General features: G+C 45.1%; 1 protein-coding gene across 2 annotated transcripts in view; it reads left to right on the top strand.

The window, feature by feature from the left end:
- The first annotated feature begins 8498 nt into the window (after positions 1–8498).
- The window catches only part of LOC102395814 (ubiquitin-conjugating enzyme E2 E2), a 380425-nt gene continuing 366213 nt past the window's right edge, over positions 8499–22710 (top strand). The window contains exons 1-3 of one of the 2 annotated variants that reach the window (XM_044948698.2): positions 8499–8668; positions 13786–13864; positions 13974–14157. In XM_044948698.2, coding sequence (XP_044804633.1) covers positions 13982–14157 — 176 coding nt within the window. In that variant the 5' untranslated portion in view covers positions 8499–8668; positions 13786–13864; positions 13974–13981. The remainder of the gene's footprint in view (positions 8669–13785; positions 13865–13973; positions 14158–22710) is intronic. The other variant, XM_025271924.3, reaches the window with a different exon arrangement.

Below are 22710 nucleotides of genomic sequence, written 5' to 3' on the forward strand. Positions count from 1 at the left end.
AGAATTCCTTGTACCCGATCAGAGGACAGTCTCCTGGACTCGTGTGTAATCTGAACTCCCAAGTAAGTGACCTTTGTCTCGATCATCTGTGCCTTAGCACGGGAGACTTTATATCCCCTTTCTGCCAAGAAGTTTAGAACCTGAGTTGCATGTTGTTGGGCACTTTTCTCATCTGGACAGCAGATTAGTAGGTCATCTACGTATTGTAATATTTTCCCATTAGGTCCCAGGTCCAGATCTAGGAGATCCCGGCTAAGGGCCTGTCCAAACAGGCGGGGGCTATCTCTGAACCCCTGAGGTAATACTGTCCAAGTCATCTGTTGGTGTTTTTCTCCTGGGGCTTCCCACTTAAAGGCAAAAAGGTATTGGGATTCTTTAGCCAGTGGTATGCAAAAAAATGCATCTTTGAGATCCAAGACTGTAAACCACTTGGCACTGGGTGGGATTTCTCCCAAGATTACATAGGGATTGGGTACTGTGGGATGGAGGGGGACTACAGCTTCATTTATGATCCAGAGATCTTGAACCAGTCGCCAGGTTCTGTCTTTTTTCTTTACTGAGAGGATTGGGGTGTTACATGGCGAACTGGTGGGGACAAATAACCCACAAGCAAGGAATTTATTTATTAAAGGCTGTAGTCCCTCCCGAGCCTCTCTTTTGAGAGGGTATTGTTTCCGGTTAGGAAACCTAGTGGGATCTCGGAGGACAATGATGACCGGTTCAGCTTGGTGGGCTCATCCAGGAATCCCCTGGTCCCACACCTGGGGGTTAATTTTGTCTTCCCATAGTTTTTGGTCCCTCTCTATTGAAGGTGTAATGGGTTCTTCAGTAGTAACCAGGAGCTGTAGAGATCTAGGGACTGAAAAACTTCCCATCACAAGGGTGGTCCCCAGTTTAGTGAGTATATCTCTTCCCAATAGGGGGTAGGACACTCAGGGACCACCAGAAACTGGTGGGAAAATATTTGTCCATCCCAGCAACAAAGAAGTGCTCGGGTGAATCTTTTAGTAGTTGCTTTTCCTGTAGCACCCAAAATGGTACAGGTTTGGGAGGAGAAGACTCCGGAGTAGGAGATCAAGACAGAGTAGGTAGCCCCTGTGTCAACCAAGAAATTCTCGGACCTACCTGCCACATCCAGTTGCACCCTTGGCTCCAGCCCCGTGATGGTTATCCGTGACAGGCGGGCTGGCTGGAGCGGCCGCTTCAGTCCTCTTGAACCATCGTGAGGGAAGGCTTGGTGCTTCACCTTGAGGCTCTTGGGTCCTGAGGGCAGAGTGCCGCCCAGTGTCCCAGTTGATGGCATTTGTGGCAAGCCATTCTAGGAGACTTGTCACGGTTTGGACACTCTTTGGCCCAATGCCCCGCCTGTCTACAGATTAGGCATTTGTCTCGTGCCTTGTCCCTCAAGGACGCGGGGTTTGCCATAGGGCTTCTCTGGAGGGCGGCCAGCATCTGGGCATGCCTTGTCTCTTTTTCCCTATTCTACCTACCTAACAGTTGGATGGCATCACTGATTCGATGGACATGAATTTGAGCAAGCTCCGGAGGTGGTGATGGACAGGGAAGCCTGGAGTGCTGCAGTCCACGGGGTTGCAGAGTCAGACATGACTGAATGACTGAACTGAACTGAACTTGAGCTCTTTACAGAACCCCCAACAAATGGAAGAGGACACCTGAGGCCAGATTAAAGGAACCAGAGAAGTTTAATGGGAGACGATTGAATGCAGGCCCTGCACACACCCTGATCCTTATCAGTAACCCCACCCTTGGGCCCTGAACCATTGTTGTAAAACTTCTCACCAAATCCTCCCAGGTCAGGACACACACTTTTTCAAGGCAGTAGCCCAATGTGTCCTCCTTGGCCCGGCAAAGCAACCGAGCTATTCTTTTCTACTTCACCCAAAACTTTGTCTCTGAGATTCGGGTTGGTACTGGTGCAGAGAGGCTCAGTTTTCAGCATCACTATTGCCAAGAGCTTTGAACTTCTTCAGAAGCTCCATCCCATCCACCCAGGGCATTATTGGGTATATTCCCACAGGTAGTCATAACAGAACCCATTCTTTCTACTTCTGGATCCTGTCAGTGGTGACACTTCCTGATGCCTCAAAGCCTACGAGGTCCTGGAGATAATTGACAGTTTATCCCTGACAGCTCCATGGAGGCCCCCGGGGCCGCAGCTGCCCACTGTGCCAAGCCATCGTCCCCCTGGCCCCACGCCCACTGTTCTGACAACCTGGCAACACCTCCCTTTCTCGTGCTCCACTGTGCCACGGGTGTCAAGCCAGGGTCCCATAATGCTGAACGGAGTTTATGGGCAAACAGCTGTTCCTGTTTTCTTCCTCTTGGACTTCACTAATAGTTCACAAGGACTGAGTTGGGATAATCAGATGGCAACAGATTTTATGTCTGGCTTAAAACTGCCTTTCCCCAGAGGGATGTTCTCATGATACTTGAGCAGCATTCTAAGTCTCCAAATCCTTTTTCCTTACGGTCAAGTCTTCTTAGGTCACTCCTTGGTCCTTCATAGTAATGTCTTCCCTAAGGGCTTGCTTTACTAGCAGGCACACACCGGACATTCTGAATCCCAGGTTGGGCAAATGAGACTCAAGCTGTGGCCTTGTCTTCTTCCCTTTCCCCTATTTTCCTCTATCCTTTATGATTCTATGAGGCGTGAGAACAGAGGAAGATAAACACAACAGGAACACACGCTTCCTGGTGGGGAAAGGAGAGCCATGCGGTGTGGGTGGCCTAATTGAATGTTTTTCTGTTTATTTATTTATATTTTATATTGGACTGTAATTGATTTACAATGTATTGGTTTCAGGTGTACAACAAAGTGAATCTGTGATACACACACACACACACACACACACATATATACAAATATCCACTCTTATTTCAGATTCTTTTCCCAAACAGGTTATTACAGAGCATTGAGAAGAGTTTCCTGTGCTATACAGTATGCCTTTGTTGGTTATCTATTTTATATATAGCAGTGTGTATCTATTAATCACAACCTCCCAATTTATCCCTCTACCCCATCTTTTTAAGCGAATTAAAAAATTTCAGTGTGATGTTTATTCTACTAAATGGTGGGACTAAAAGAAGTCCTCATATAATTTAGCAGTTTCATAGTGATTGGTCAGCCTGCATAGGATTTCACTGCAGAAAATCTAGTCTGTATATCAGGGGAAAAAATATCCAGAAGCTTGCTGATAGCATTTGCAAAACGATTTTTATTACTCATCCAATACTAATTATAAAATTTGAGAGATCAACTAAGAGAAATTTGCATATGCTCTTTATAAAGATATTTACACACACAGCTGCTTTAACTGATACTCTCTAACTTGTGGGTTAAGATATAGGGTGTTGTGAGTTTCCTTGGAAAAGCTATGGATGGTGGAGGAAGAGGATGTCTGCCATTCACTTTGAACAGGCAGAGGAAGAACTGTGTTTAGCTCTTCCAACTGAAACTTCCTTACAGGTGAATAGCTCAGTTTTGGTACATGTCAGAGGAAAAACAAGCCAATTCTTGGAATTCTTGCATATTTCTTCAGAGCATCCTTTAGTAGGTCCTTCACTCTTATCTTTAAGAAAAAGGATGCATGTACAAATCTATGTTTTTAACACTGGACTCACACTGAAGTGTCCTGACATTCATTAACTCGAGAGCCGAAGTGCTGATTGCAAATCCCAGCTCTGCTGTGTGACTCTGCCAAGTGACTTCATTCCCTGTCCTTCAGTGTTCTCATCTGTGCAGTGGGTGAGGGAATGAAACCACCCTTATGGGCTATTTGTGGGCCAGTATATGTATAAAGTGCTGGAATTTTGCCTGGTGCCAGTTAAGAACATGCTACATGTTAACATTATTATTGATGAAATTAGAGTAATGCCTATTACACCAGCAACTGAAAGAGGTCGGTTTCATTCCCTCAACCAGTATTATTGAATATACATAGTAATGATCCCCAGCCAATGAAATCCTTCTTCCCAAAGTGCTTATATGAGGAGGGGAGAGGGACAGAGGAGCAGAGGAGAAGGGGAGGACTAACAGAAATAAGTAAAAAATATATTATTTCATATATTATTTCAGATTTATTATGATGATCTTAAAGCAGACATATTTAAAATGGATAACCAACAAGAACCTACTGTACAGCACATGAAACTCTGCTCAATGTTATGTGGCAGCCTTGACGGGAGGGGAGTTTCAGGGAGAATGGATACATGGATATGTATGGTTGAGTCCCTTTGCTGTTCACCTGAAATTATCACAACATTGTTGGTTAATTGGCCATGCTCCAGTACAAAATAAAAAAAATTTTTAAGAAGAAAAATAAAGCAGAGATAAGATAAGAGATGCTGGAGGAGGAAAGAATACGATAGAGCAAACTGTAAGTCAGATGTCTTGAGGTCAGGTAATGTTTGGCGTGGTCCATATGAGCAAGGAGGCCAGAGTGGCTGCAGGGGGAAAAGAGAGGAGGAAGCCACACTTCGTGAGGTCAGAGGGGTTCTGGCTGGGGTGGCAGGGGGATCCTGGGGTGGCTTGTAGCCATTGTCGCCATCCTTTGGCTGTTCTTTAGGATAAGAAGCGGCTCCAGGTTTTGAGAAGAGGAGAGAAATAACCTAACCTATATGGTAAAGGATCACTTGGACTGTTGGGTGGGGCCTGGGGGCTGGGGTGTGTGGGGGAGTGCGTGGGGGAATAGAAAGATCAAGTCGGAGGCCCTTATCGAGAGATGCTGGTGGCTTGGACCAGGGAATTAGCTGTGGGGAGGGAGATGGCAAAGAGTGAATACTTCCATGTGTATTTTTGAAGGCAGATGTAGACGGAATCTGCCAAGGAATTGAATATTGTGTTTAAAGGATAGAAAAGCTCTGAGAGGACAGGGATATTTTTCTCTTTTATTCAACGTCATGTTGCAATCACCTAGATAGTGCCTGGTACTCAATATTCCTTGAACCAATGAAAAAGGTAACTGATTTGTATTACAATGTCCTACTTAAACTCAGCGAATACTATAAAGCAGCTAAAACATCTACAGCCATTTCTCCAAAGAAGACATGCAGATGGCTAAGAGGCACACAAAAAGATGCTCTATATCAATAATTATTAGCGAAATGTGGATCAAAACTACAATGAGGTATCACCTCACACTGGTCCCCTGGAGAAGGGAATGGCTACCCACTCCAGTATTCTTGCCTGGAGAATTCCAAGGACAGAGGAGCCTGGCAGACTATAGCCCATGGGGTTGCAAAGAACTGGACACGACTGAGTGACTGACACACGTACAAATACATATACACAGCCGTGTGTAAACAGGTAGCTAGTTGGAAGCTGGAGAAGGCAATGGCACCCCACTCCAGTACTGTTGCTGGGAAAATCCCATGGATGGAGGAGCCTGGTAGGCTGCAGTCCATGGGGTCGCAAAGAGTCAGACATGACTGAGTGACTTCACTTTCACTTTCCACTTTCATGCATTGGAGAAGGAAAAGGCAACCCACTCCAGTGTTCTTGTCCCATGGATGGAAAAGCCTGGTAGGCTGCAGTCCATGGGGTTGCAGAGTCAGACACGACTGAAGTGACTTAGCAGCAGCAGCAGCAGCAGCAGCAGTGGGAAGCTGCTGCTTAGCACAGGAGCTCAGCTTGGTGTTCTTTGATGACCAAGAGGGATGGAACAGGGGTGGGGGTGGGAGGGACATTCAAGTGGGAGGTGTGTATACATAAATACATATAGCTGATACACTTTGTCCTACAGCAGAAACCAATAGAACGTTGTAAAGCAAGTTACGACCAACCTAGATAGCATATGCAAAAGCAGAGACATTACCTTGCCAACAAAGTTTCGTCTAGTTAAGGCTATGGCTTTTCCTGGGGTCATGTATGGATGTGAGAGTTGGACTGTGAAGAAGGCTGAGGCTGAAGAATTGATGCTTTTGAACTGTCGTGTTGGAGAAGACTCTTGAGAATCCCGTGGACTGCAAGGAGATCCAACCAGTCCATTCTGAAGGAGATCAGCCCTGGGATTTCTTTGGAAGAAATGATGCTAAAGCTGAAACTCCAGTACTTTGGCCACCTCATGTGAAGAGTTGACTCACTGGAAAAAACTCTGATGCTGGGAGGGATTGCGGGCAAGAGGAGAAGGGGACGACAGAGGATGAGATGGCTGGATGGCATCACTGACTCGATGGACATGAGTCTCAGTGAACTCCGGGAGTTGGTGTTGGACAGGGAGGCCTGGCGTGCTGCAATTCATGGGTCGCAAAGAGTCGGACACGACTGAGCCACTGATCTGATTTGATCTGATCTGAAAGCAACTGCTGCTGCTGCTGCTGCGTCGCTTCAGTCGTGTCCGACTCTGTGCGACCCCATAGACGGCAGCCCACCAGGCTCCCCCGTCCCTGGGATTCTCCAGGCAAAAACACTGGAGTGGGTTGCCATTTCCTTCTCCAGTGCATGAAAGTGAAAAGTGAAAGGGAAGTTGCTCAGTCGTGTCCGACTCTTCGTGACCCCATGGACTGCAGCCCACCAGGCTCCTCCGTCCATGGGATTTTCCAGGCAAGAGTGCTGGAGTGGGGTGCCATTGCCTTCTCCAATTAAAAAAAAAAACAACTATAGATAAATGAAGTCCTGTAGTAACTACAGTTTCAGCATTTAAGCAACGAAGCCTTTTCCTTTCTTCAAGTTAGACGTTGTCACTGCTGCATGCCTGGCCCTCTGCTGCCAAAGACCAAGACTGAAAAAGGCTCGGATAACTTGCTGTAATAGAAGAGTACTTTATTACAAAATATTCATTGTGAACATACAGAAACCAACAGGAAATACACCTTAGAGTATAGGAAAGAGTAGCTTATTTGGAGAAAACAGAGACCTAAGAAATGGGGATTCTCTGATGTATCCTCACTAGACAACTGCAAAACATACTGGAACACAGTCAATAAAATGAGAACATTAATACACAAGGATTTCATGAGGTAAAATAAGTTATGTACCGCATTTCAGACAATCTATGAAATTGCTTATTTAGGTCATATTCTAAATATTAAAAAATACAATGCATTTTATGTCATCTTTTCCTATTAATATACTGCAGCATTTGAGAGAGAGAGATGGCTACATGATTGATGATAAGCCCAGGATATGGTGATTTCTAATCCCCAATACACATTTTAGAGTTTAAGGGTAATCAGGTTTGTTGATATCCTTGAGTGACACATGGAGTTGGTATACAAGAGCACACCCACGTTTTGCTCCGTGGTGATTCATGGAGACTAGAAGCAATCTTCAGGGAAATTACAAAGTACCTGTCAATTCTTAAAGATGACATTTGATAAAAGGATGTTCCGTTCTAGACCTATGTTCGGGGAACCTCGACTGTCTCCTGTCCTTTGAGTCACCCGCGGGGCTGTCTTCAGGTCTGCTGGGCAGGACATTTTGTCCACATACACTGACAGCGTCAGGGTCTCTATTCAGGACATGCTTAGGGGCAGCAATAGCCAGCAACCGGAAGAGGACCTGCGGCGAAGGTGGAGGTGGGGGAATTGTGTGGAAGCAGAGTTTGCACAGCAGACATAGGTTTGTGCTTTTCTAACGGTTATTCGGGGGACCTAATGACTCCCCTGGTGGCCCAGATGGTAAAAAATCTGCCTGAAGAGCAGGGGCCCTGGGTTCGATCCCCGGGTGGGGAAGATCCCCTGGAAGAGGAAATGGCAACCCAGTCCAGTATTGTTGCCTGGAGAATCCCATGGACAGAGGGGCTACAGTCTGTGGGGTCGCAGAGTCGGACACGACTGAATGACTAACACACACACACACACGCGCGCCCCGTGTCGTGGGTCACCCACAGCCCCGCTCCTGCTCCCACAGCCTCCGCCTGCCCCCCACCCGCACGGCCCCCACAGCCCGGGCCCCAGGGGGCGCGGAGGGCCCTACGCGCCGCAGAGCCGGCCGAGGAGCCCGCCTCAGCCCGGCCGGCCGGCGGGAAGTTTTCCACCCCGGGCGCGCGTGGGCATCGCGCGTCCGGGGTGAGTGCGCCCGGGGTCCGCGCCGCAGCCGCCGGGAGGGAGCTCCGAGCCGGGGCGTCGCCAGGGCGGCAGCGGCAGGCGGTGAAACGCCACTCCTGCCTCGCCTCAGGGCGAGCCGCACCCGGCAGCGCGTCCCTTTAACGCGCGCGCCCGTCAAGGTGCCCGCGGCCCTCCCGATCGGCCCGGCAGCCTCCCTCCCGCGCCTCGCGGGCCCTGGCTCTCTGTCCCGGGGGGCGCCCCTCGCCCGCCCCCGCCGCCGTCCGCTCGCGGGGCTCGGTTGTCACTTCACTTTCCCTCGGCGCCCCGCGGGCGCGCGCGGCGGAGAGGGGGCGGGGCGGCGCGGGGCTCGCGCTCTCTGCCGGGCGCGCGCAGCGGGGGCGGGGCGGCGCGGGGCGGGGGCGGGGCTGTGCGGCGGGCTGGCGCGGGGCTCGCGCTCTCGCGGTCTCTCCCGGGCGCGCGCGCGGGCACGCTCCCCCGCGGGCGCGCGCGCGGACGGCCGGGCGGCGGCGGCGGCGGCGGCGGCGGCTCACGGAGGCGGGGGCTCCACTTTCCAGGACTCAGGGGCGGCGACAGCGCCAGCCGCGGGCAGCAGGCTTTGCAGCCGGAGCTGGAACGGCCGGGCGCGGCGGCGGCGCCGGGGGTGAGTCCGGCGGGCACAGGCGTGGCCGGGCGGTCCGCTGTGCGGGGCGGGGGTGCAGGTTCGGAGACCGGACGGCCCGCGGGGACGCCGATCCCCGGGGCCTCGTCGGCGCCTCTGCCCCCCGCGTCCCCTCAGCGCCCTGTCCCCGGGCTGGGGCTCGATCCCGCGACCGCGCGGACGGCCTCGCTCGGGTGCCGGAAGCCCCGCGCCCCTCCCCCTCCCTCCCCTCCCCCCGGCGCCCCCTCCCCCTTCGGACCTCGCGTCCCAGTCTTTCGCCGCCCGCCGCCCCTTCCCTGTCCAGCGCTCCCGGAACCAAGTCTCCGGGAAAGTGCAGGACGAACGAGTGTCAAGGGGAAGTGCCGGCCCGGCCGCACGCGGGGTCCCTGCGGACCTGCCCCCGGTCGTCGCCGCCCGCGGGGTCCCTGCGGGTCCCCGCACCCCCCGGGCCGGGGGCCGTGCGGTGTCCGCCCTGCGGCGGGCCCCGCTTTGTGAAGCCCGCAGTCCGCGGTCCGAGCCGGTTTTCCTCGGCTCGGTCCTCCGCAGCCCAGCTGGCTCGGTTCGAAGCCCGGTTCCACCCCCAGCCCCCCCTTCTTTCTCCCGCCCGCCCTGTCTCCTCGCTCTCAGTGTTTTCATCCCCTTGCCCTTTACTATTTCTAATGAAGATAAAGCGGAGCTTCTTGTGGCTTCTCCCCCCCCGCCCCCCCACGACCGACCAGAAATGTCCAATCCATCTTCTCTTAAGGAAATTAAGGCCGTTTTGCAAGGATCTCTCGTCCTGTGCTCGGTGGCTGTTAGACCCATTTGCATGTTGCCCAGATTCACCGTTTTGCATTGTGTATTCTTGAGCGTCTACGCAAATATTTTTTTATTTAAAAGTGCAAAAGGAAATGCTGGGGTTTACCTTAAGAGTATCTTGCCATCTCGCCTTTCAGAAAAATTTTAAATTCTTCTTAGTTTTTTTTTTCTTTTAATCTCCGATTCTTAAAAAAGTATGTTTCTGAATAGGTGAGGATTCGTTCTGGACCTTGGGAGTCTACAAATTTGTGTTGACTCACTTTGGATGCCCCTTGGCTCTTGAGAGTTCTGTCTGTGGGCTGATGCCAGTGATGGAGGGTTTTCATATAATGTCATACCCCATTATAGAAAGGTGTTCATCGCCACACCATAGCACTTTTTCCTCAAATCTTGGGTGTTCTCCTATTATTTTCTGCATAAATATCCTTGCAGGTAAGTTAAAAGTAGTATAAAAAATTTAATTTTACATTTTACAAAAGTTTAGAAACGCGGCTGGGAAGGCAAATGGCAAGAAACAGGACAGAATTAAGCGTTTTCCTGTTGTGAAAGCTCAAAGGAACACTTGCTTCTGCAGTTTTATATACTATGAGATGCAGTTCTGAGGCTTATCTGGACAGTAATCTGGATTCACGGAGTGACTATAGTTGTTTCTATTTTATCAATAATATTTATCACCAAATCATCTCATTTCTATGGAACATGTGAGTTTATTTTCATAGGTTGCTAATTTCCGGGACTGTAATTTACAATATAGAATACACGGCTAAATACCCTTTTAGATAATTTTTGAGTTGAAGAAAGAACAATATTCAGACTTCTAATGTAACACTTCTTTGAGGAAAGTTCGATTTTACTATTTTATGTTTAGAAACTGAGTATTTGAGTGCAAAGGAAAAATCTTAATATCTTTGAAACTATCATGGAAGAGTAGCTCCCTGTTTATAACCCTGGGATTCCAGTTTATCTTCACTCTAGATTAGCAAATTGGATCCAATTAGCTATTTAAGAATTCATCTTAAAAGATAATTTTAAAGTGCTGATTTAGAAGATAACATTCACTTCATGTATTTCTTTTTTATTTTTTTATTTTATGTGTCCTGCGGCTTGCGGAATCTTAGTTCTCTAGGAATTGAACCCATACCCTCTGTACTGGGGACACAGGAGTCCCTTGAAGATAACCTTGAGAGAGTTTTAATTCAGGAAATTAAAAAGTTGTGTATTTTTGGCTGTGCTCAGTTTTTGTTTCTACAGGGGCCTCTCCCCAGTTGCCTTGAGCATGGGCTGCTCCGTGCTGGTCTTCTCCGTGGTGGCTTCTCTTGCCGAGGAGCCCCGGCTCTAGGGCGCTCAGGCTTCAGTAGTTGGGGTGCATGGGCCTAGTTGCTCTGCAGTATGTGGGATCTTCCAGACCAGGGATTGAACCCATGTCTCCTGCATTGGCAGGCGGATTCTTTACCATTGAGCCACCAGGGAAGCCCAGAAAGTTTTTTTACTCATTTGTACTTTAGAGAGACAAAACACCAGTCTTGCAGCTGATTAAAATGTGTACAGACTGTTTTTTCTTCATAAAAATTAGTTGCCACCTAAGTAGTGCGGTAATTTTTCCCCGCACTGTTTCTGTAATTAGACACTCAAAAACTATTAATAAAACCCACAGAACATCCCCTTACTTAGTATTTGAACAGGATATGAAAACTGTGTTTCTGAAAGCTTCTTTTATAGTAGTTATTTGTGGCCTTAGGTGAATTTATCATCCGTAGGTTGATTTGGATGAAATAAGGCTTCTTAGGTCAAAAGTGGAAATCTTTTTTCCTTACTGTGAAGCTGTAGAAATTATACACCTATTTGGGTATTTTAATAGGTCCCTAGTGAGACTAATTTTAGTCTTCTGATACTGTGGGGCAGTTTATAAAATTTGGATTTCAGACTGTGGCTCAGATTATATCATTGAGTAGTCTTCTAAGTAATTATATATGCTCATGGCATTATTAGATATTATGTAATTACACATAAATAAGAATATTAAGACAAATATGTAGCTTTATAACTAATGTAATATACAACTGAAATTCTAGGCATAGTTTGTCAAACTAAAACTGGAGCTTCAGTAAAAAAGAATTTTACTTCATTTTGGTTTTCATGTATTTGTCATCTAATGGATTGCTTCTAGTTTAAGACATAAAAGGATTTCTCACTCGTTTCACATATCTCAAAATATTGACAGCAGCGTTTTGCTGCATGTGAGGGCCTTTCCCTAAGAATTACTCTCTCTTACTCCCATGCCCAGCCGCTGTCACAGGCTCTCATGTACATACTTACAGGGTTTAAACTCATTCTTATTTTTTTACTGAGAGAAGTAAGCGGAAAAAAAAAATCAGCGTTAAATCCAAGGATGAGAATTTTAAGTGAAATAAAAATGAAAATAAGAAAGCAAGAAATATGTTAGGACTGTTCGAGCTGGGTGTGGAACATACTGATATAAAATCTCGGGGTTCTGTTAAGTGACTCTAGTGGCCCAGCTGAGGAGACTGTTGTGCTCCGTCTAAAGGGAGGGAAACCCGTTGGGTTTCTCCCACTTCAGAGCTGTCTGGGCAGACCTGTTTTTGTTTGCGTGAAGAAAGGGAGCTGCTGAGGGTGATGGGGCTGTGTCTTGTGATGTCTTATTGAAGGCATTCAGGATTTTCTGCTGGCTCTTCGCCCCCTCTGCTTCCCGCGTCCTCAGTTCTCTTTCGGGTTTGTCTTCACCTTTCTCATTTCAACCACTTCAAGTTCTGTGTTACGAAATCACTTTGATTTAGAGCAAGCTACAGGTGAAATAGAGCGAGCTGTAAGTTGAATCTTCAGTGAGGAAGAATTTTATTTATTGTCAGCTCGTTCTACATTTGGACCAGTTGTAGTAATCAAACAGTGCTTTATTTGAGGTATCTTTCTTTTACATATTGTCTTATTTTTGATTTATCAAATACAGTTTTATTTTAAGTCTTAATTTGACTACGAGTTAAATAGTATCTTTTGTCCCCATTTATCTGTGATTCTTAAAGGTGACTTTGTGTTGTTGGTGTCGCTCCTTAAAGGTGGTTCTGTGTGTTGCAGAGGCGCCCCAGAAGGTAGGCGTGCCAGCTCCGGAGGTTCTGCGGGGACAGCAATGTGGTGACAGTCTGGGCTTGGGTTTTGTCAGTAAACTCTAAGCTAGTTGGGTCACAGGGGATGTCCTCATGGTAATAAGACTCAGAAATCGATTATGATAGAATGATCGTTGCCAAGAGAGAACTGGAATTTTTTGTGCATTATCTAGATTGTGACAGCTTACCCATGTACCAAGATACTGAGAAGACTGAGCTGGTAATCAGAGTTGCTTGCGGAGCAAAGGGACTTTGAAAGACTTGAGGTGTATTTCATCCCGGCTATGTCAGGAAAGATGGGCTCCTTCAGTGTCTCCGTCCAGTCTTCATCGCCTGTGAAACCTGGTTGCTTGGTGTATCGTGGAATCAGGGCTGGCACCGTCCTACGGCTCAGTTTCTATTTAGAAGCACGGAGGCCTCTGTGTTCTTCTGTTATCACAAAAGTGATATTACTTAAAACAGTTGACTGACTTAGAGGATTTGAACCGTAGCCCAGCCGGAGGATGTATTCATGTAGTATTGGTGCCAGCGTTTGCCCTGTTCCTCTGCTCCTGTGGCTGTTTTTACTAACCTCTCTTACAGTACCTAGCAAGTCGTCTTACCCCCGAATCAACTTGCTATCCTAGGACCCAGGAGCCCGGCACAGTGCCTGGTTGGGGAGCACAATTTTTTTTTTTTCCGATAACGCTTTATTGACATGTAATTCATGTATTGTAAAATCCACTCTTTTAAAATGTATAGCTCGGTGGTTTTTCAATGTTTAGGGTTGTACATCACCATTATCTAATTTAAGAACATTTTCATCACCCCTCAAGGAAACTCTGCCCCCATTAGCTTTGTACCGTTCCCATTCTTCCCTCACTCCCAGCCCCTGGCGGTCACTTACTGACTTTTCTGTCTCTGTGCACTTGCCGATTCTGGACGGTTCGAACAAATGGAGTCGTGCAGTTTGCGGCCCTTTGTGCCTGGTGTCTTTCACTGAACGTCATGTTTTCAAAGTTCACCCACGATGTAGCTTGCACATGCTGTACTCCATTCCTGTATGTGGCTGGATGGCATTCCATTGCTCGGATAATCCCACATTTGGTTTATCTGTTCGTTGTCAGCTGATGGGTATTTGAGTTGTTTCCTCTTTTTGGATCTGTGAATAATGTTGCTGTGAACCTATTGTGTATATATATTTGTTTTCATTTCTTTTCTCAGTACATTTTGAATGGATGAAGGAAAAGTTTTGGCATTTCCCAAAGCTGTTACGTAAAGTGACCAAGTCATTCATTTTATAGTGAGTTTTCTTTGGTTCCTGTAAGCTTCACTTTCTCTGTGTTCTCAGGCGACCTTTCTGCAGTCCTCCCCCAACGGAGTAAATTATTTTTTTTGACTCTTTAATCCAGGATCTAAAATGTCCACTGAGGCACAAAGAGTTGACGACAGTCCAGGCACTAGTGGAGGAAGCTCCGATGGAGACCAGCGCGAGAGCGTCCAGCAGGAGCCAGAGAGGGAACAGGCTCAGCCCAAGAAAAAGGAAGGGAAGATATCCAGCAAAACAGCTGCTAAATTGTCTACTAGTGCTAAAAGGTACCTCAGTTATGGTAACTTCTTTGCTTTTAGTATCAATTTATGACCTGAGGTTCCGGCTTTCTCTTGCATTTAATCATTTTTCTGGGATATGGACCATGAAGTTCATGGACTTTTTCTTCTTCAAGATTATTTCTTTTTCATGATTTTAATTGTATGCAATATGAACTTTTTGGTATTTAAAGTCAGTTAAACAGCATGGCAAAGTTACAAACTACGTATCCATGGTGTATGCGTATGTATTGTTAGGTGAATATGAATAGGAAAGTGCATGTAAAAGTGTGATAATTTGTTTTATGGTTGCTTGACCATTTATTTTATTGAGCAGCAGAGAATAAAAGTGGGAGTCTATTGAAATAGTGACTGGATGATTATCTCCACTCACTGTTAGTAAAGTGAGCAATGCGGGAGTTAGTAACCATACAATGGGAAAGACCAGAGATCTCTTCAAGAAAATTGGTATCACTTCAAGATACCAAGGGAACATTTCATGCAAAGATGGGCACAATAAAAGACAGAAACAGTATGGACCTAACAGAAGTAGAAGATATTAAGAAGAAGTGGCAAGAATACACAGAAGAGCTATACAAAAAAGATCTTCAGGACCCAGATAACCACGATGGTGTGATCACTCACCTAGAGCCAGACATCCTGGAGTCCAAAGTCAAGTGGGCCTTAGGAAGCATTATTATGCCAAAGCTAGTGGAGGTGATGAAATTCCAGCTGAGCTATTTCACATCCTAAAAGGTGATGCTGTAAAAGTGCTGCACTCAATATGCCAGCACATTTGGAAACCTCAGCAGTGGCCACAGGACTGGAAAAGGTCAGTTTTTATTCCAATCCCAAAGAAAGGCAATGCCAGAGAAGGCTCAAACTACTGCACAATTGCACTCATCTCACACTCTAGCAAAGTAATGCTTGAAATTCTCCAAGCCTGGCTTCAACAGTACGTGAAGCCTGAACTTCAGATGCTTAAGCTGGATTTAGAAAAGGCAGAGGAACTAGAGATCAAATTGCCAACATCTGTTGGATTATAGAAAAAGCAAGAGAATTCCAGAAAAACATCTACTTCTGCTTCATTGACTACGCTAAAGCCTTTGACTGTAGATCACAACAAACTGGAAAATTCTTAAAGAGATGGGAATACAGACTTCCTTACCTGCTTCCTGAGAAATCTGTATGCAGGTCAAGAAGCAACAGTTAAAACTGGACATGGAACAACAGACTGGTTCAAAATTGGGAAAGGAGTGTACGTCAAGGCTGTATATTGTCACCCTGTTTATTTAACTTTTACGTAGAGTACCTCATGCAAAATACTGGGCTGGATAAGCACAAGCTGGAATCAAGATTGCCAGGAGAAATATCAATAACCTCACATCTGCAGATGACACCACCCTTATGGCAGAAAGCAAAGAAGAACTAAAGAGCCTCTTGATGAAAGTGAAAAGAGGAGAGTGAAAACGCTGGCTTAAAACTTAACATTGAAAAAACTAAGATCATGGCTTCCAATCCCATCACTTCATGGCAAATGGATGGGGAAACAGTGACAGACTTTATTTTTTGGGGCTCCAAAATCACTGCAGATGGTGATTGCAGCCATGAAATTAAAAGACACTTGCTCCTTGGAAGAAAAGCTATGACCCACCTAGATAGAGCATATTAAAAAGCGGAGACATTACTTTGCCAGCAAAGGTTCAAGTCAAAGCTATGGTTTTTCCAGTAGTCATGTATGGATGTGAGAGTTGGACCATAAAGAAGACTGAGCACTGAAGAATTGATGCTTTTGAACTATGGTGTTGGAGAAGACTGTTGAGAGTCCCTTGGACTGCAAGGAGATCCAACCAGTCAACCCTAAAGTAAATCAGCCCTGAATATTCGTTGGAAGGACTGATGCTGAAGCTCCAATACCTTGGCCACCTGATGGGAAGATAGACTATCTCTTGGTAAATAATTTAAAGGTGAATTGAATCTAGTAGAGTCTTTCCTGGTCCTGTGATATACCATCTGAGAATTTTGAGTCTTGTGGACTGTCTGATCGTTGAATGACAGCTTCATCCTTTGCTGGTGGTGTGGATGAGGGAACGCATCCCAGAGGTCGTACCCCATGTGGACTGGAGGACCTCAGTTCTCTCTGGTCGAGTTGGTCCACAGGTTGGGAAAACCTTTCTCAGGCCCACTGCGGGCCATGCCTTTCTGGGGAGAGTTGTTAGAGTGACGGTGCGCTGGCCATTCTAAGGGCCTTGGGTAACCAGTTTCCCTTCCCGGAAGCGTGTGGCTGATGCCCACCCTCTGCTGAAGGAGCCATGAGGAAGTCAGACAGCCTGGGACTTGAACCCCTCGGATGTCTGTACTGGGCGGTGGGAAGGGCTCTGTGTGCTCCTCCTGGCATAGTGCAGGTCCAGGGCGCTCAGCTCACGGGCCCTGTGCCGCTGCTGCCCAGTCACAGCAGAGAATGACCGACTGTGGGGAGTGCGGGTGGACTAGGGTAGAACGGAGTGGGGCTGGATGAATAGACATTTAGAGGAAGGAAGGAAGGGAGGTGGGTGTGTGTGGGCAAGAGGTACTCAGGTACAGACCGTGGCCCACTTAACTGAGGGCGTGCCAGGTGGCTCAGACAGTAAAGAATCCGCCTGCAGTGTGCGCGACCCGGGTCCGGAAGATCCCCTGGAGGAGCGCGTGGCAGCCCCTGGAGACTCCCATGGACCGAGGAGCCCAAGGGGTCGAAAAGAGTGGGACATGGCTGAGCGACTAAGCACGCAGTCCCTGAGAGTGAGTGTGCTGTCGGGAGCAGGGAGGACGGCCAGCTGGTGGGGTGTGCTGGTCTGCCCTGCCCCCGTGCCTGCCTCTGGGGTTCCCCTCCCCAACCCCGCGCGTCTGGGTGCCACCACGAGCAAGGCAGAGCATCCTGCTGGGCGATGGAGCAGAGCCCGCAGTCTGCGCGGAGGCGAGGGAACGGGAAGTGTGTGAAAGCGAGGATTGGATGAGGCTTTTTCAATAAGGGTCATTCTTTACTTCGTTTTCCTACAGTGTGTACGAAGTTGAGATTACATATTCAAACCTAGTTTTCCTTTTTCCCGCTCTTTAAATTGGGGATAAAATTTATTTTTGAGTGTGTGTGTGTGAAGAATCCAGGACAGTGTCTGATGGACACATAATAGGAATTAGTACGGCATTGGTGAAAGTAAGAAGTGTCTTTTGAGTTGCTTCCTGCCTGAAAAAAATCCCTCCGTTGGCAAATTTATTCTTGTGAATCTGTGATTTTCAAACTGTGACTGATGACCTTCCTCTAGACAGTTTCTGGGTGGCTTATGGTTGAGTATCTGAGGGGGTTTAGGCATTTAGTATTTTTTTGAATATAAAATGCTGCTTCATGGCAAATTTTTAGGTAAAAAACAAAAACCCAATACTAAAAAGCTGAATTCTATTCCTTTCCTTCTCCCCAATTTAGCTGATAGTGGAAGTTAGTTTTGCCCCCATCTCTGTATAAGTGCCTTTTCTTTTGTTGAGCAGGTGTCTATTTCGGCTGCACCGGGCCTTAGTGGTGCGTGCGGGATCTTTGCAGGTAGAGCACGTGGGGTCTAGTTCCCTGACCGGGGATGGAACCCGGCGCTCTGCATTGGGAGCACGGAGTCTTAGCCACCCGACCACCAGGGAAGTCCCTCTGCCTAAGTTCTAACAACTGAGGGAAAATATTGGGAATCTTGATGACAGGGACTCAACATATTTTTAATTCACCACGTGCCTAGCATAGTATTTATGTACTGGCTGCCTTAGAACCTAGAGTTTGTTGCGAGGCTTGGATCTTCCACAGAGATTAGAATCCTAGTACTAATGTGTTCAGAAGATGAAAGTTGGAGGTAATTTCACAATAAAATTCTAATTTATTATTATTGATAATTGATTTTAATGCAGATGAGACATCCTTTCCAAGTAGTGTCATTTTGTGGTAGAGTTAAATCAGCAGTGCAGAGCTTGCACTCCAGAGGCAGAATCCGGGCTAGAGTCTAGGTCCCAGCACTTAGTTGCTCTGTGATATTAGATACATAGTTTAACATTTCCAAGCCTCATCTTTCTCATCTGTAAAATGGAGGCAGCAATAGTCCCATCTTCACAGGGCCAGCATGAGGATGGAAAGTGATAAAACTTTTATTTGGCACACAGAAAGGTTTCATACACTGATGCTGCTGTTCTTAGCCTTTGTGCCAGTTAAAGCCTATAGTAGTATTTTACTAAGTCCATGTGATAAATTTAGAAAAATGAAGTTTGTGTTAATGCTATGAGGACTTAGTACTTTTTGTTAAAATAGTAACAGATGCTGTCATTATATATACATTTTGTAGTAACTCAAGAAAAGTACTTGCATATAGGTGTTCGGTTGCATAAAATATGCTGTAATTGTATAATTAATCATTAGGTGTAGAAATGCGTTTTCTTAAAAAAATCTCAGTTTTCAGGTGTTATAGAAAAGTAATATTGGATACAGAAAATATTAAATTGGAATTTTATTTAAACAATGGTATAAATTAACTTCTGTCTGTTTCAGAGTTAAGAGGGAGATTACAGTTACTTCTTGATGCATTTTTGCTCTTCCATGGCATGAAATTATTTCTTAAAAAATCGGAATGCTTTTTAGCATGGTCTGTTCTCTTCATAATTTTATGTGATTTTGGATACAATGTAATATTGTCCTAGAAATGATATTTGGTTTTAGACTCTAAATTGTTTTTAGGTTGGAAGGTTGATTTCAGTATATTTCACTGTGAAATTTTATTACAATACATGGGCTAATCTATTTCTTTTCCACATGAGAATGAAGTACTCTTTACAGATTATCTTTTTTAATTATTTTATTGATTCTGAATGTTCATTTAAAATTTTTCAATGTTCCTGAAATCAGGATGCAGCTTACAGTTGATGCGCAGAATCATTAATTTAGGTTGTCTTAAAAATTGAGCAGTTTTTTTGAATCACAGATGAATAGTATGTATCACCACTCAGAATTAAGTTCTGGATTTATTACTTGCAGTGGCTCTGTGTTTTCTAAGTTAATTGAGAGATTGCTTTGAGATTTAAGAAATTTTAGTAACTAGTTGCATGATGTTTTGAGAATGAGTTCATTTTGGAAGGTTTTGAGGAATGCAGACCATAGGGGAATACAGAAAGTCATCTAAGTGGATGAAGTTTTTTTTTTTAATAACTGTTAAGAAAATACTTTTGTGAATCCCCAAGTCCATATATTCATGTTCTACTGGGCCCTGAGTGAGTTACTGAGTTTTCTTGAAACTCAAATATGTGTTTGTGTTTGAAACATCTTGGTATATATACAGCTTCATTTTTCTGAACCATTAATCCAGTATGTTGGTATTAAAACGAGTGCTTCCTGTCTTCTCCACTTTGGTTCAGTTTTGGTGCTGTGGTCTTCAGTTCAGTCTGAATGAGTCATTATTATCTCCCCTTCCCTGCCCCCCACTCCTCTTTCTTTTTAGCAGATGACAATCACATGTAACACTCCTACCGTTCATGGAACATTTAAGGTTTTAGGTGAAGTCGTACAAACTGACATTTAGTTTGCATTTTGCTTCTGACTTGTTTCAGTACCCGTGTGCAGTTGCTGACTTACGTATCATGATAACCAAGGACGTGGCACCGCTGGACAGAAATTGGGGATACAGACAGTTGTCTAGTGGATTTGTGTCTAAAGAGATAATTTTGTCTTAAAAGTTCTCATAAGAGAGAGGAGAGGTTGTTTTGTTTGTTTGACTTAGCAAGATAATTGCTTGTCTTTTCACCTGAACAGCGTGCAGTTACTAGCCTGAGTTTCCTAAATGGGAACTGATAAAATGGTAATACCTAAAGAATTCTGTGAGATTTATTTAATTCACTTTTAATAGCCTAAGATCATCATGTAAAAGGTGCACTGTAAGTGTGAATTACTGATACTTTTTCATTTTTCCTCACCCGAAGGGACAGTGCCTGAAATAGCTGCCTTCCTTATTACCCCACATGTCAAGACGGAGAAACTTAATACATACCATGATCACAACTTTTGAGATAGAATTGAATTGCTGTCATTGAAAACAGCAGGACATCTTGCAGCCGTTTAAATAGCAATTCTTAGTATAATCTTTTCTGTCAAGAGAAATACAGCCATTCTTTGGTAGCAGCGGCTCAAAATACATTGTAACGCACTGACTCACTGCTCAAAATTGTCAGGTTTATCAGTAAATTGCTTTTTGTAGTGAATAATTAGATGTAGAATGATAGACATCTGGAGGGGTTTCAAGTTCCATTATAGAATTCTGTGACAAAATTATGACATCAGTTTTTTAAACCAAAAGGGACAGTATAAGCATAAAGCAAGATGAATTATCTGAAAATCCCTAGGAAATTCTTTTACATTAAAATTGTTGTCTTTGACACTTTAAGCATGCTCTTTTGAATCCCTGCTCTTTTGGTTCTCTGAGTTTAAAAACAAAAGTATGTGTTTGTACTCACACACACACACACACATTTGGATCTATATATCTGAATCACTTTTCTGTATACTTGAAAGTAGCACAATATTGTAAATCAACTATGCTTAAATAAAAAAGTTTTATAAAAGTTTTTCATGTTTCTGGTAACAGTACAGAGACATTCTTATTACAAAGCAACAGTTTTCTGTTCACATACTTTGCCTGTCACACAATTCCTTTTAGCTGACTATGGCTTGACCTTAAGTAATATACGTACTTTTTGAATTGTTAAATGATACCTTTGTCTCCTTGCTGTGAACTTTGAGGATGTTCAGCAGCTTGTTCACCTGCTTTCTTGTCCCTCCTCCCAGTTAATGACACTCATACTTTTAAAAAGTATTGGAGGGATGGGGTGGGAGGGAGGTGGAGGGGTTCAGGATGGGGGACACATGTGCACCCATGGCTGATTCATGTCAATGTATGGCAAAAGCCACTACAATATTGTACAGTAACTAGCCTCTAATTAAATAATTAAGAAAAAGAGTATTGGTTGTCTTTCTAAATGAAATAGTATATTTAAGCCACTGTTGCTCATTCCTTTGCATTTCAGCAGTACTCGTTGGTTCCTGACTTTGTAAAATGGGGATATTAGTACCTTTGTTCTTCCTTCCGTCTACTCACCCCCCACCATCCACTTTTAGTTGGTTTCTATTAGCTACACTTGACTTTACATCTTCATGGTTAGTAGTAGTTCCATTTTATAGTGTGTAACTACAACCTCTTACCTGTGCTTTATCGATAATAAAAGGCCAATAAACTCTCTGTAGGTTTACCTGTTCAGTGCCAGGCCAGCCGGGGTGTTAGGATCAGATTTCCTATAGGTCCAGTCTTAGGATCTCTTAGCAATCAATGCAAAGAAACAGAGGAAGACAACAGAATGGGAAAGATGAGAGATCTCTGCAAGAAAACTAGAGATACCAAGGGAACATTTCATGCAAAGATGGGCACAATAAAGGACAGAAATGGTATGGACCTAACAGAAGCAGAAGATATTAAGAAGAGGTGGCAAGAATGCACAGAAGAACTGTACAAAAAAGATCTTCATGGCCCAGATAATCACGATGGTGTCATCACTCACCTAGAGCCAGACATCCTGGAATGTGAAGTCAAGTGGGCCTTAGAAAGCATGACTATGAACAAAGCTAGTGGAGGTGATGGAATTCCAGTTGACCTATTTCAAATCCTGAAAGATGATGCTGTGAAAGTGCTGCACTCAATATGCCAGCAAATCTGGAAAACTCAGCAGTGGCCACAGGACTGGAAAAGGTCAGTTTTCATTCCAATCCCAAAGAAAGACAATGTCAAAGAATGCTCAAACTACCACACAATTGCACTCATCTCACACGCTAGTGAAGTAATGCTCAAAATTCTCCAAGCCAGGCTTCAGCCAATACATGAACCGTGAACTTCCACATGTTCAAGCAGGATTTAGAAAAGGCAGAGGAACCAGAGATCAAATTGCCAACATCCTTTGGATCACAGAAAAAGCAAGAGAGTTCCAGAAAAACATCTATTTCTGCTTTATTGGCTATGCCAAAGCCTTTGACTGTGTGGATCACAACAGACTATGCAAATTCTGAAAGAGATGGGAATACCAGATCACCTGACCGGCCCCTTGAGAAATCTGTATGCAGGTCAAGAAGCAACAGTTAGAACTGGACATGGAAGAACAGACTGGTTCCAAATAGGAAAAGGAGTACGACAAGGCTGTATATTGTCACACTGCTTATTTAACTTATATGCAGAGTACATCATGAGAAACAATGGGCTGGAAGAACCACAAGCTGGAATCAAGATTACTGGGAGAAATATCAATAACCTCAGATATGCAGATGACACCACCCTTGTGAGAGAAAGTGAAGAGGAACTCAAAAGCCTCTTGATGAAAGTGAAAGTGGAGAGTGAAAAAGTTGACTTAAAACTCAACATACAGGAAACTAAGATCATGGCATCTGGTTCCATTACTTCATGGCAAATACATGGGGAAACAGTGGCTGACTTTATTTTTTTGGGCTCCAAAATCACTGCAGATGGTGAC

This window comes from Bubalus bubalis, chromosome 1 (genome assembly GCF_019923935.1).
Source record: "Bubalus bubalis isolate 160015118507 breed Murrah chromosome 1, NDDB_SH_1, whole genome shotgun sequence".
NCBI lineage: Eukaryota > Metazoa > Chordata > Mammalia > Artiodactyla > Bovidae > Bubalus > Bubalus bubalis.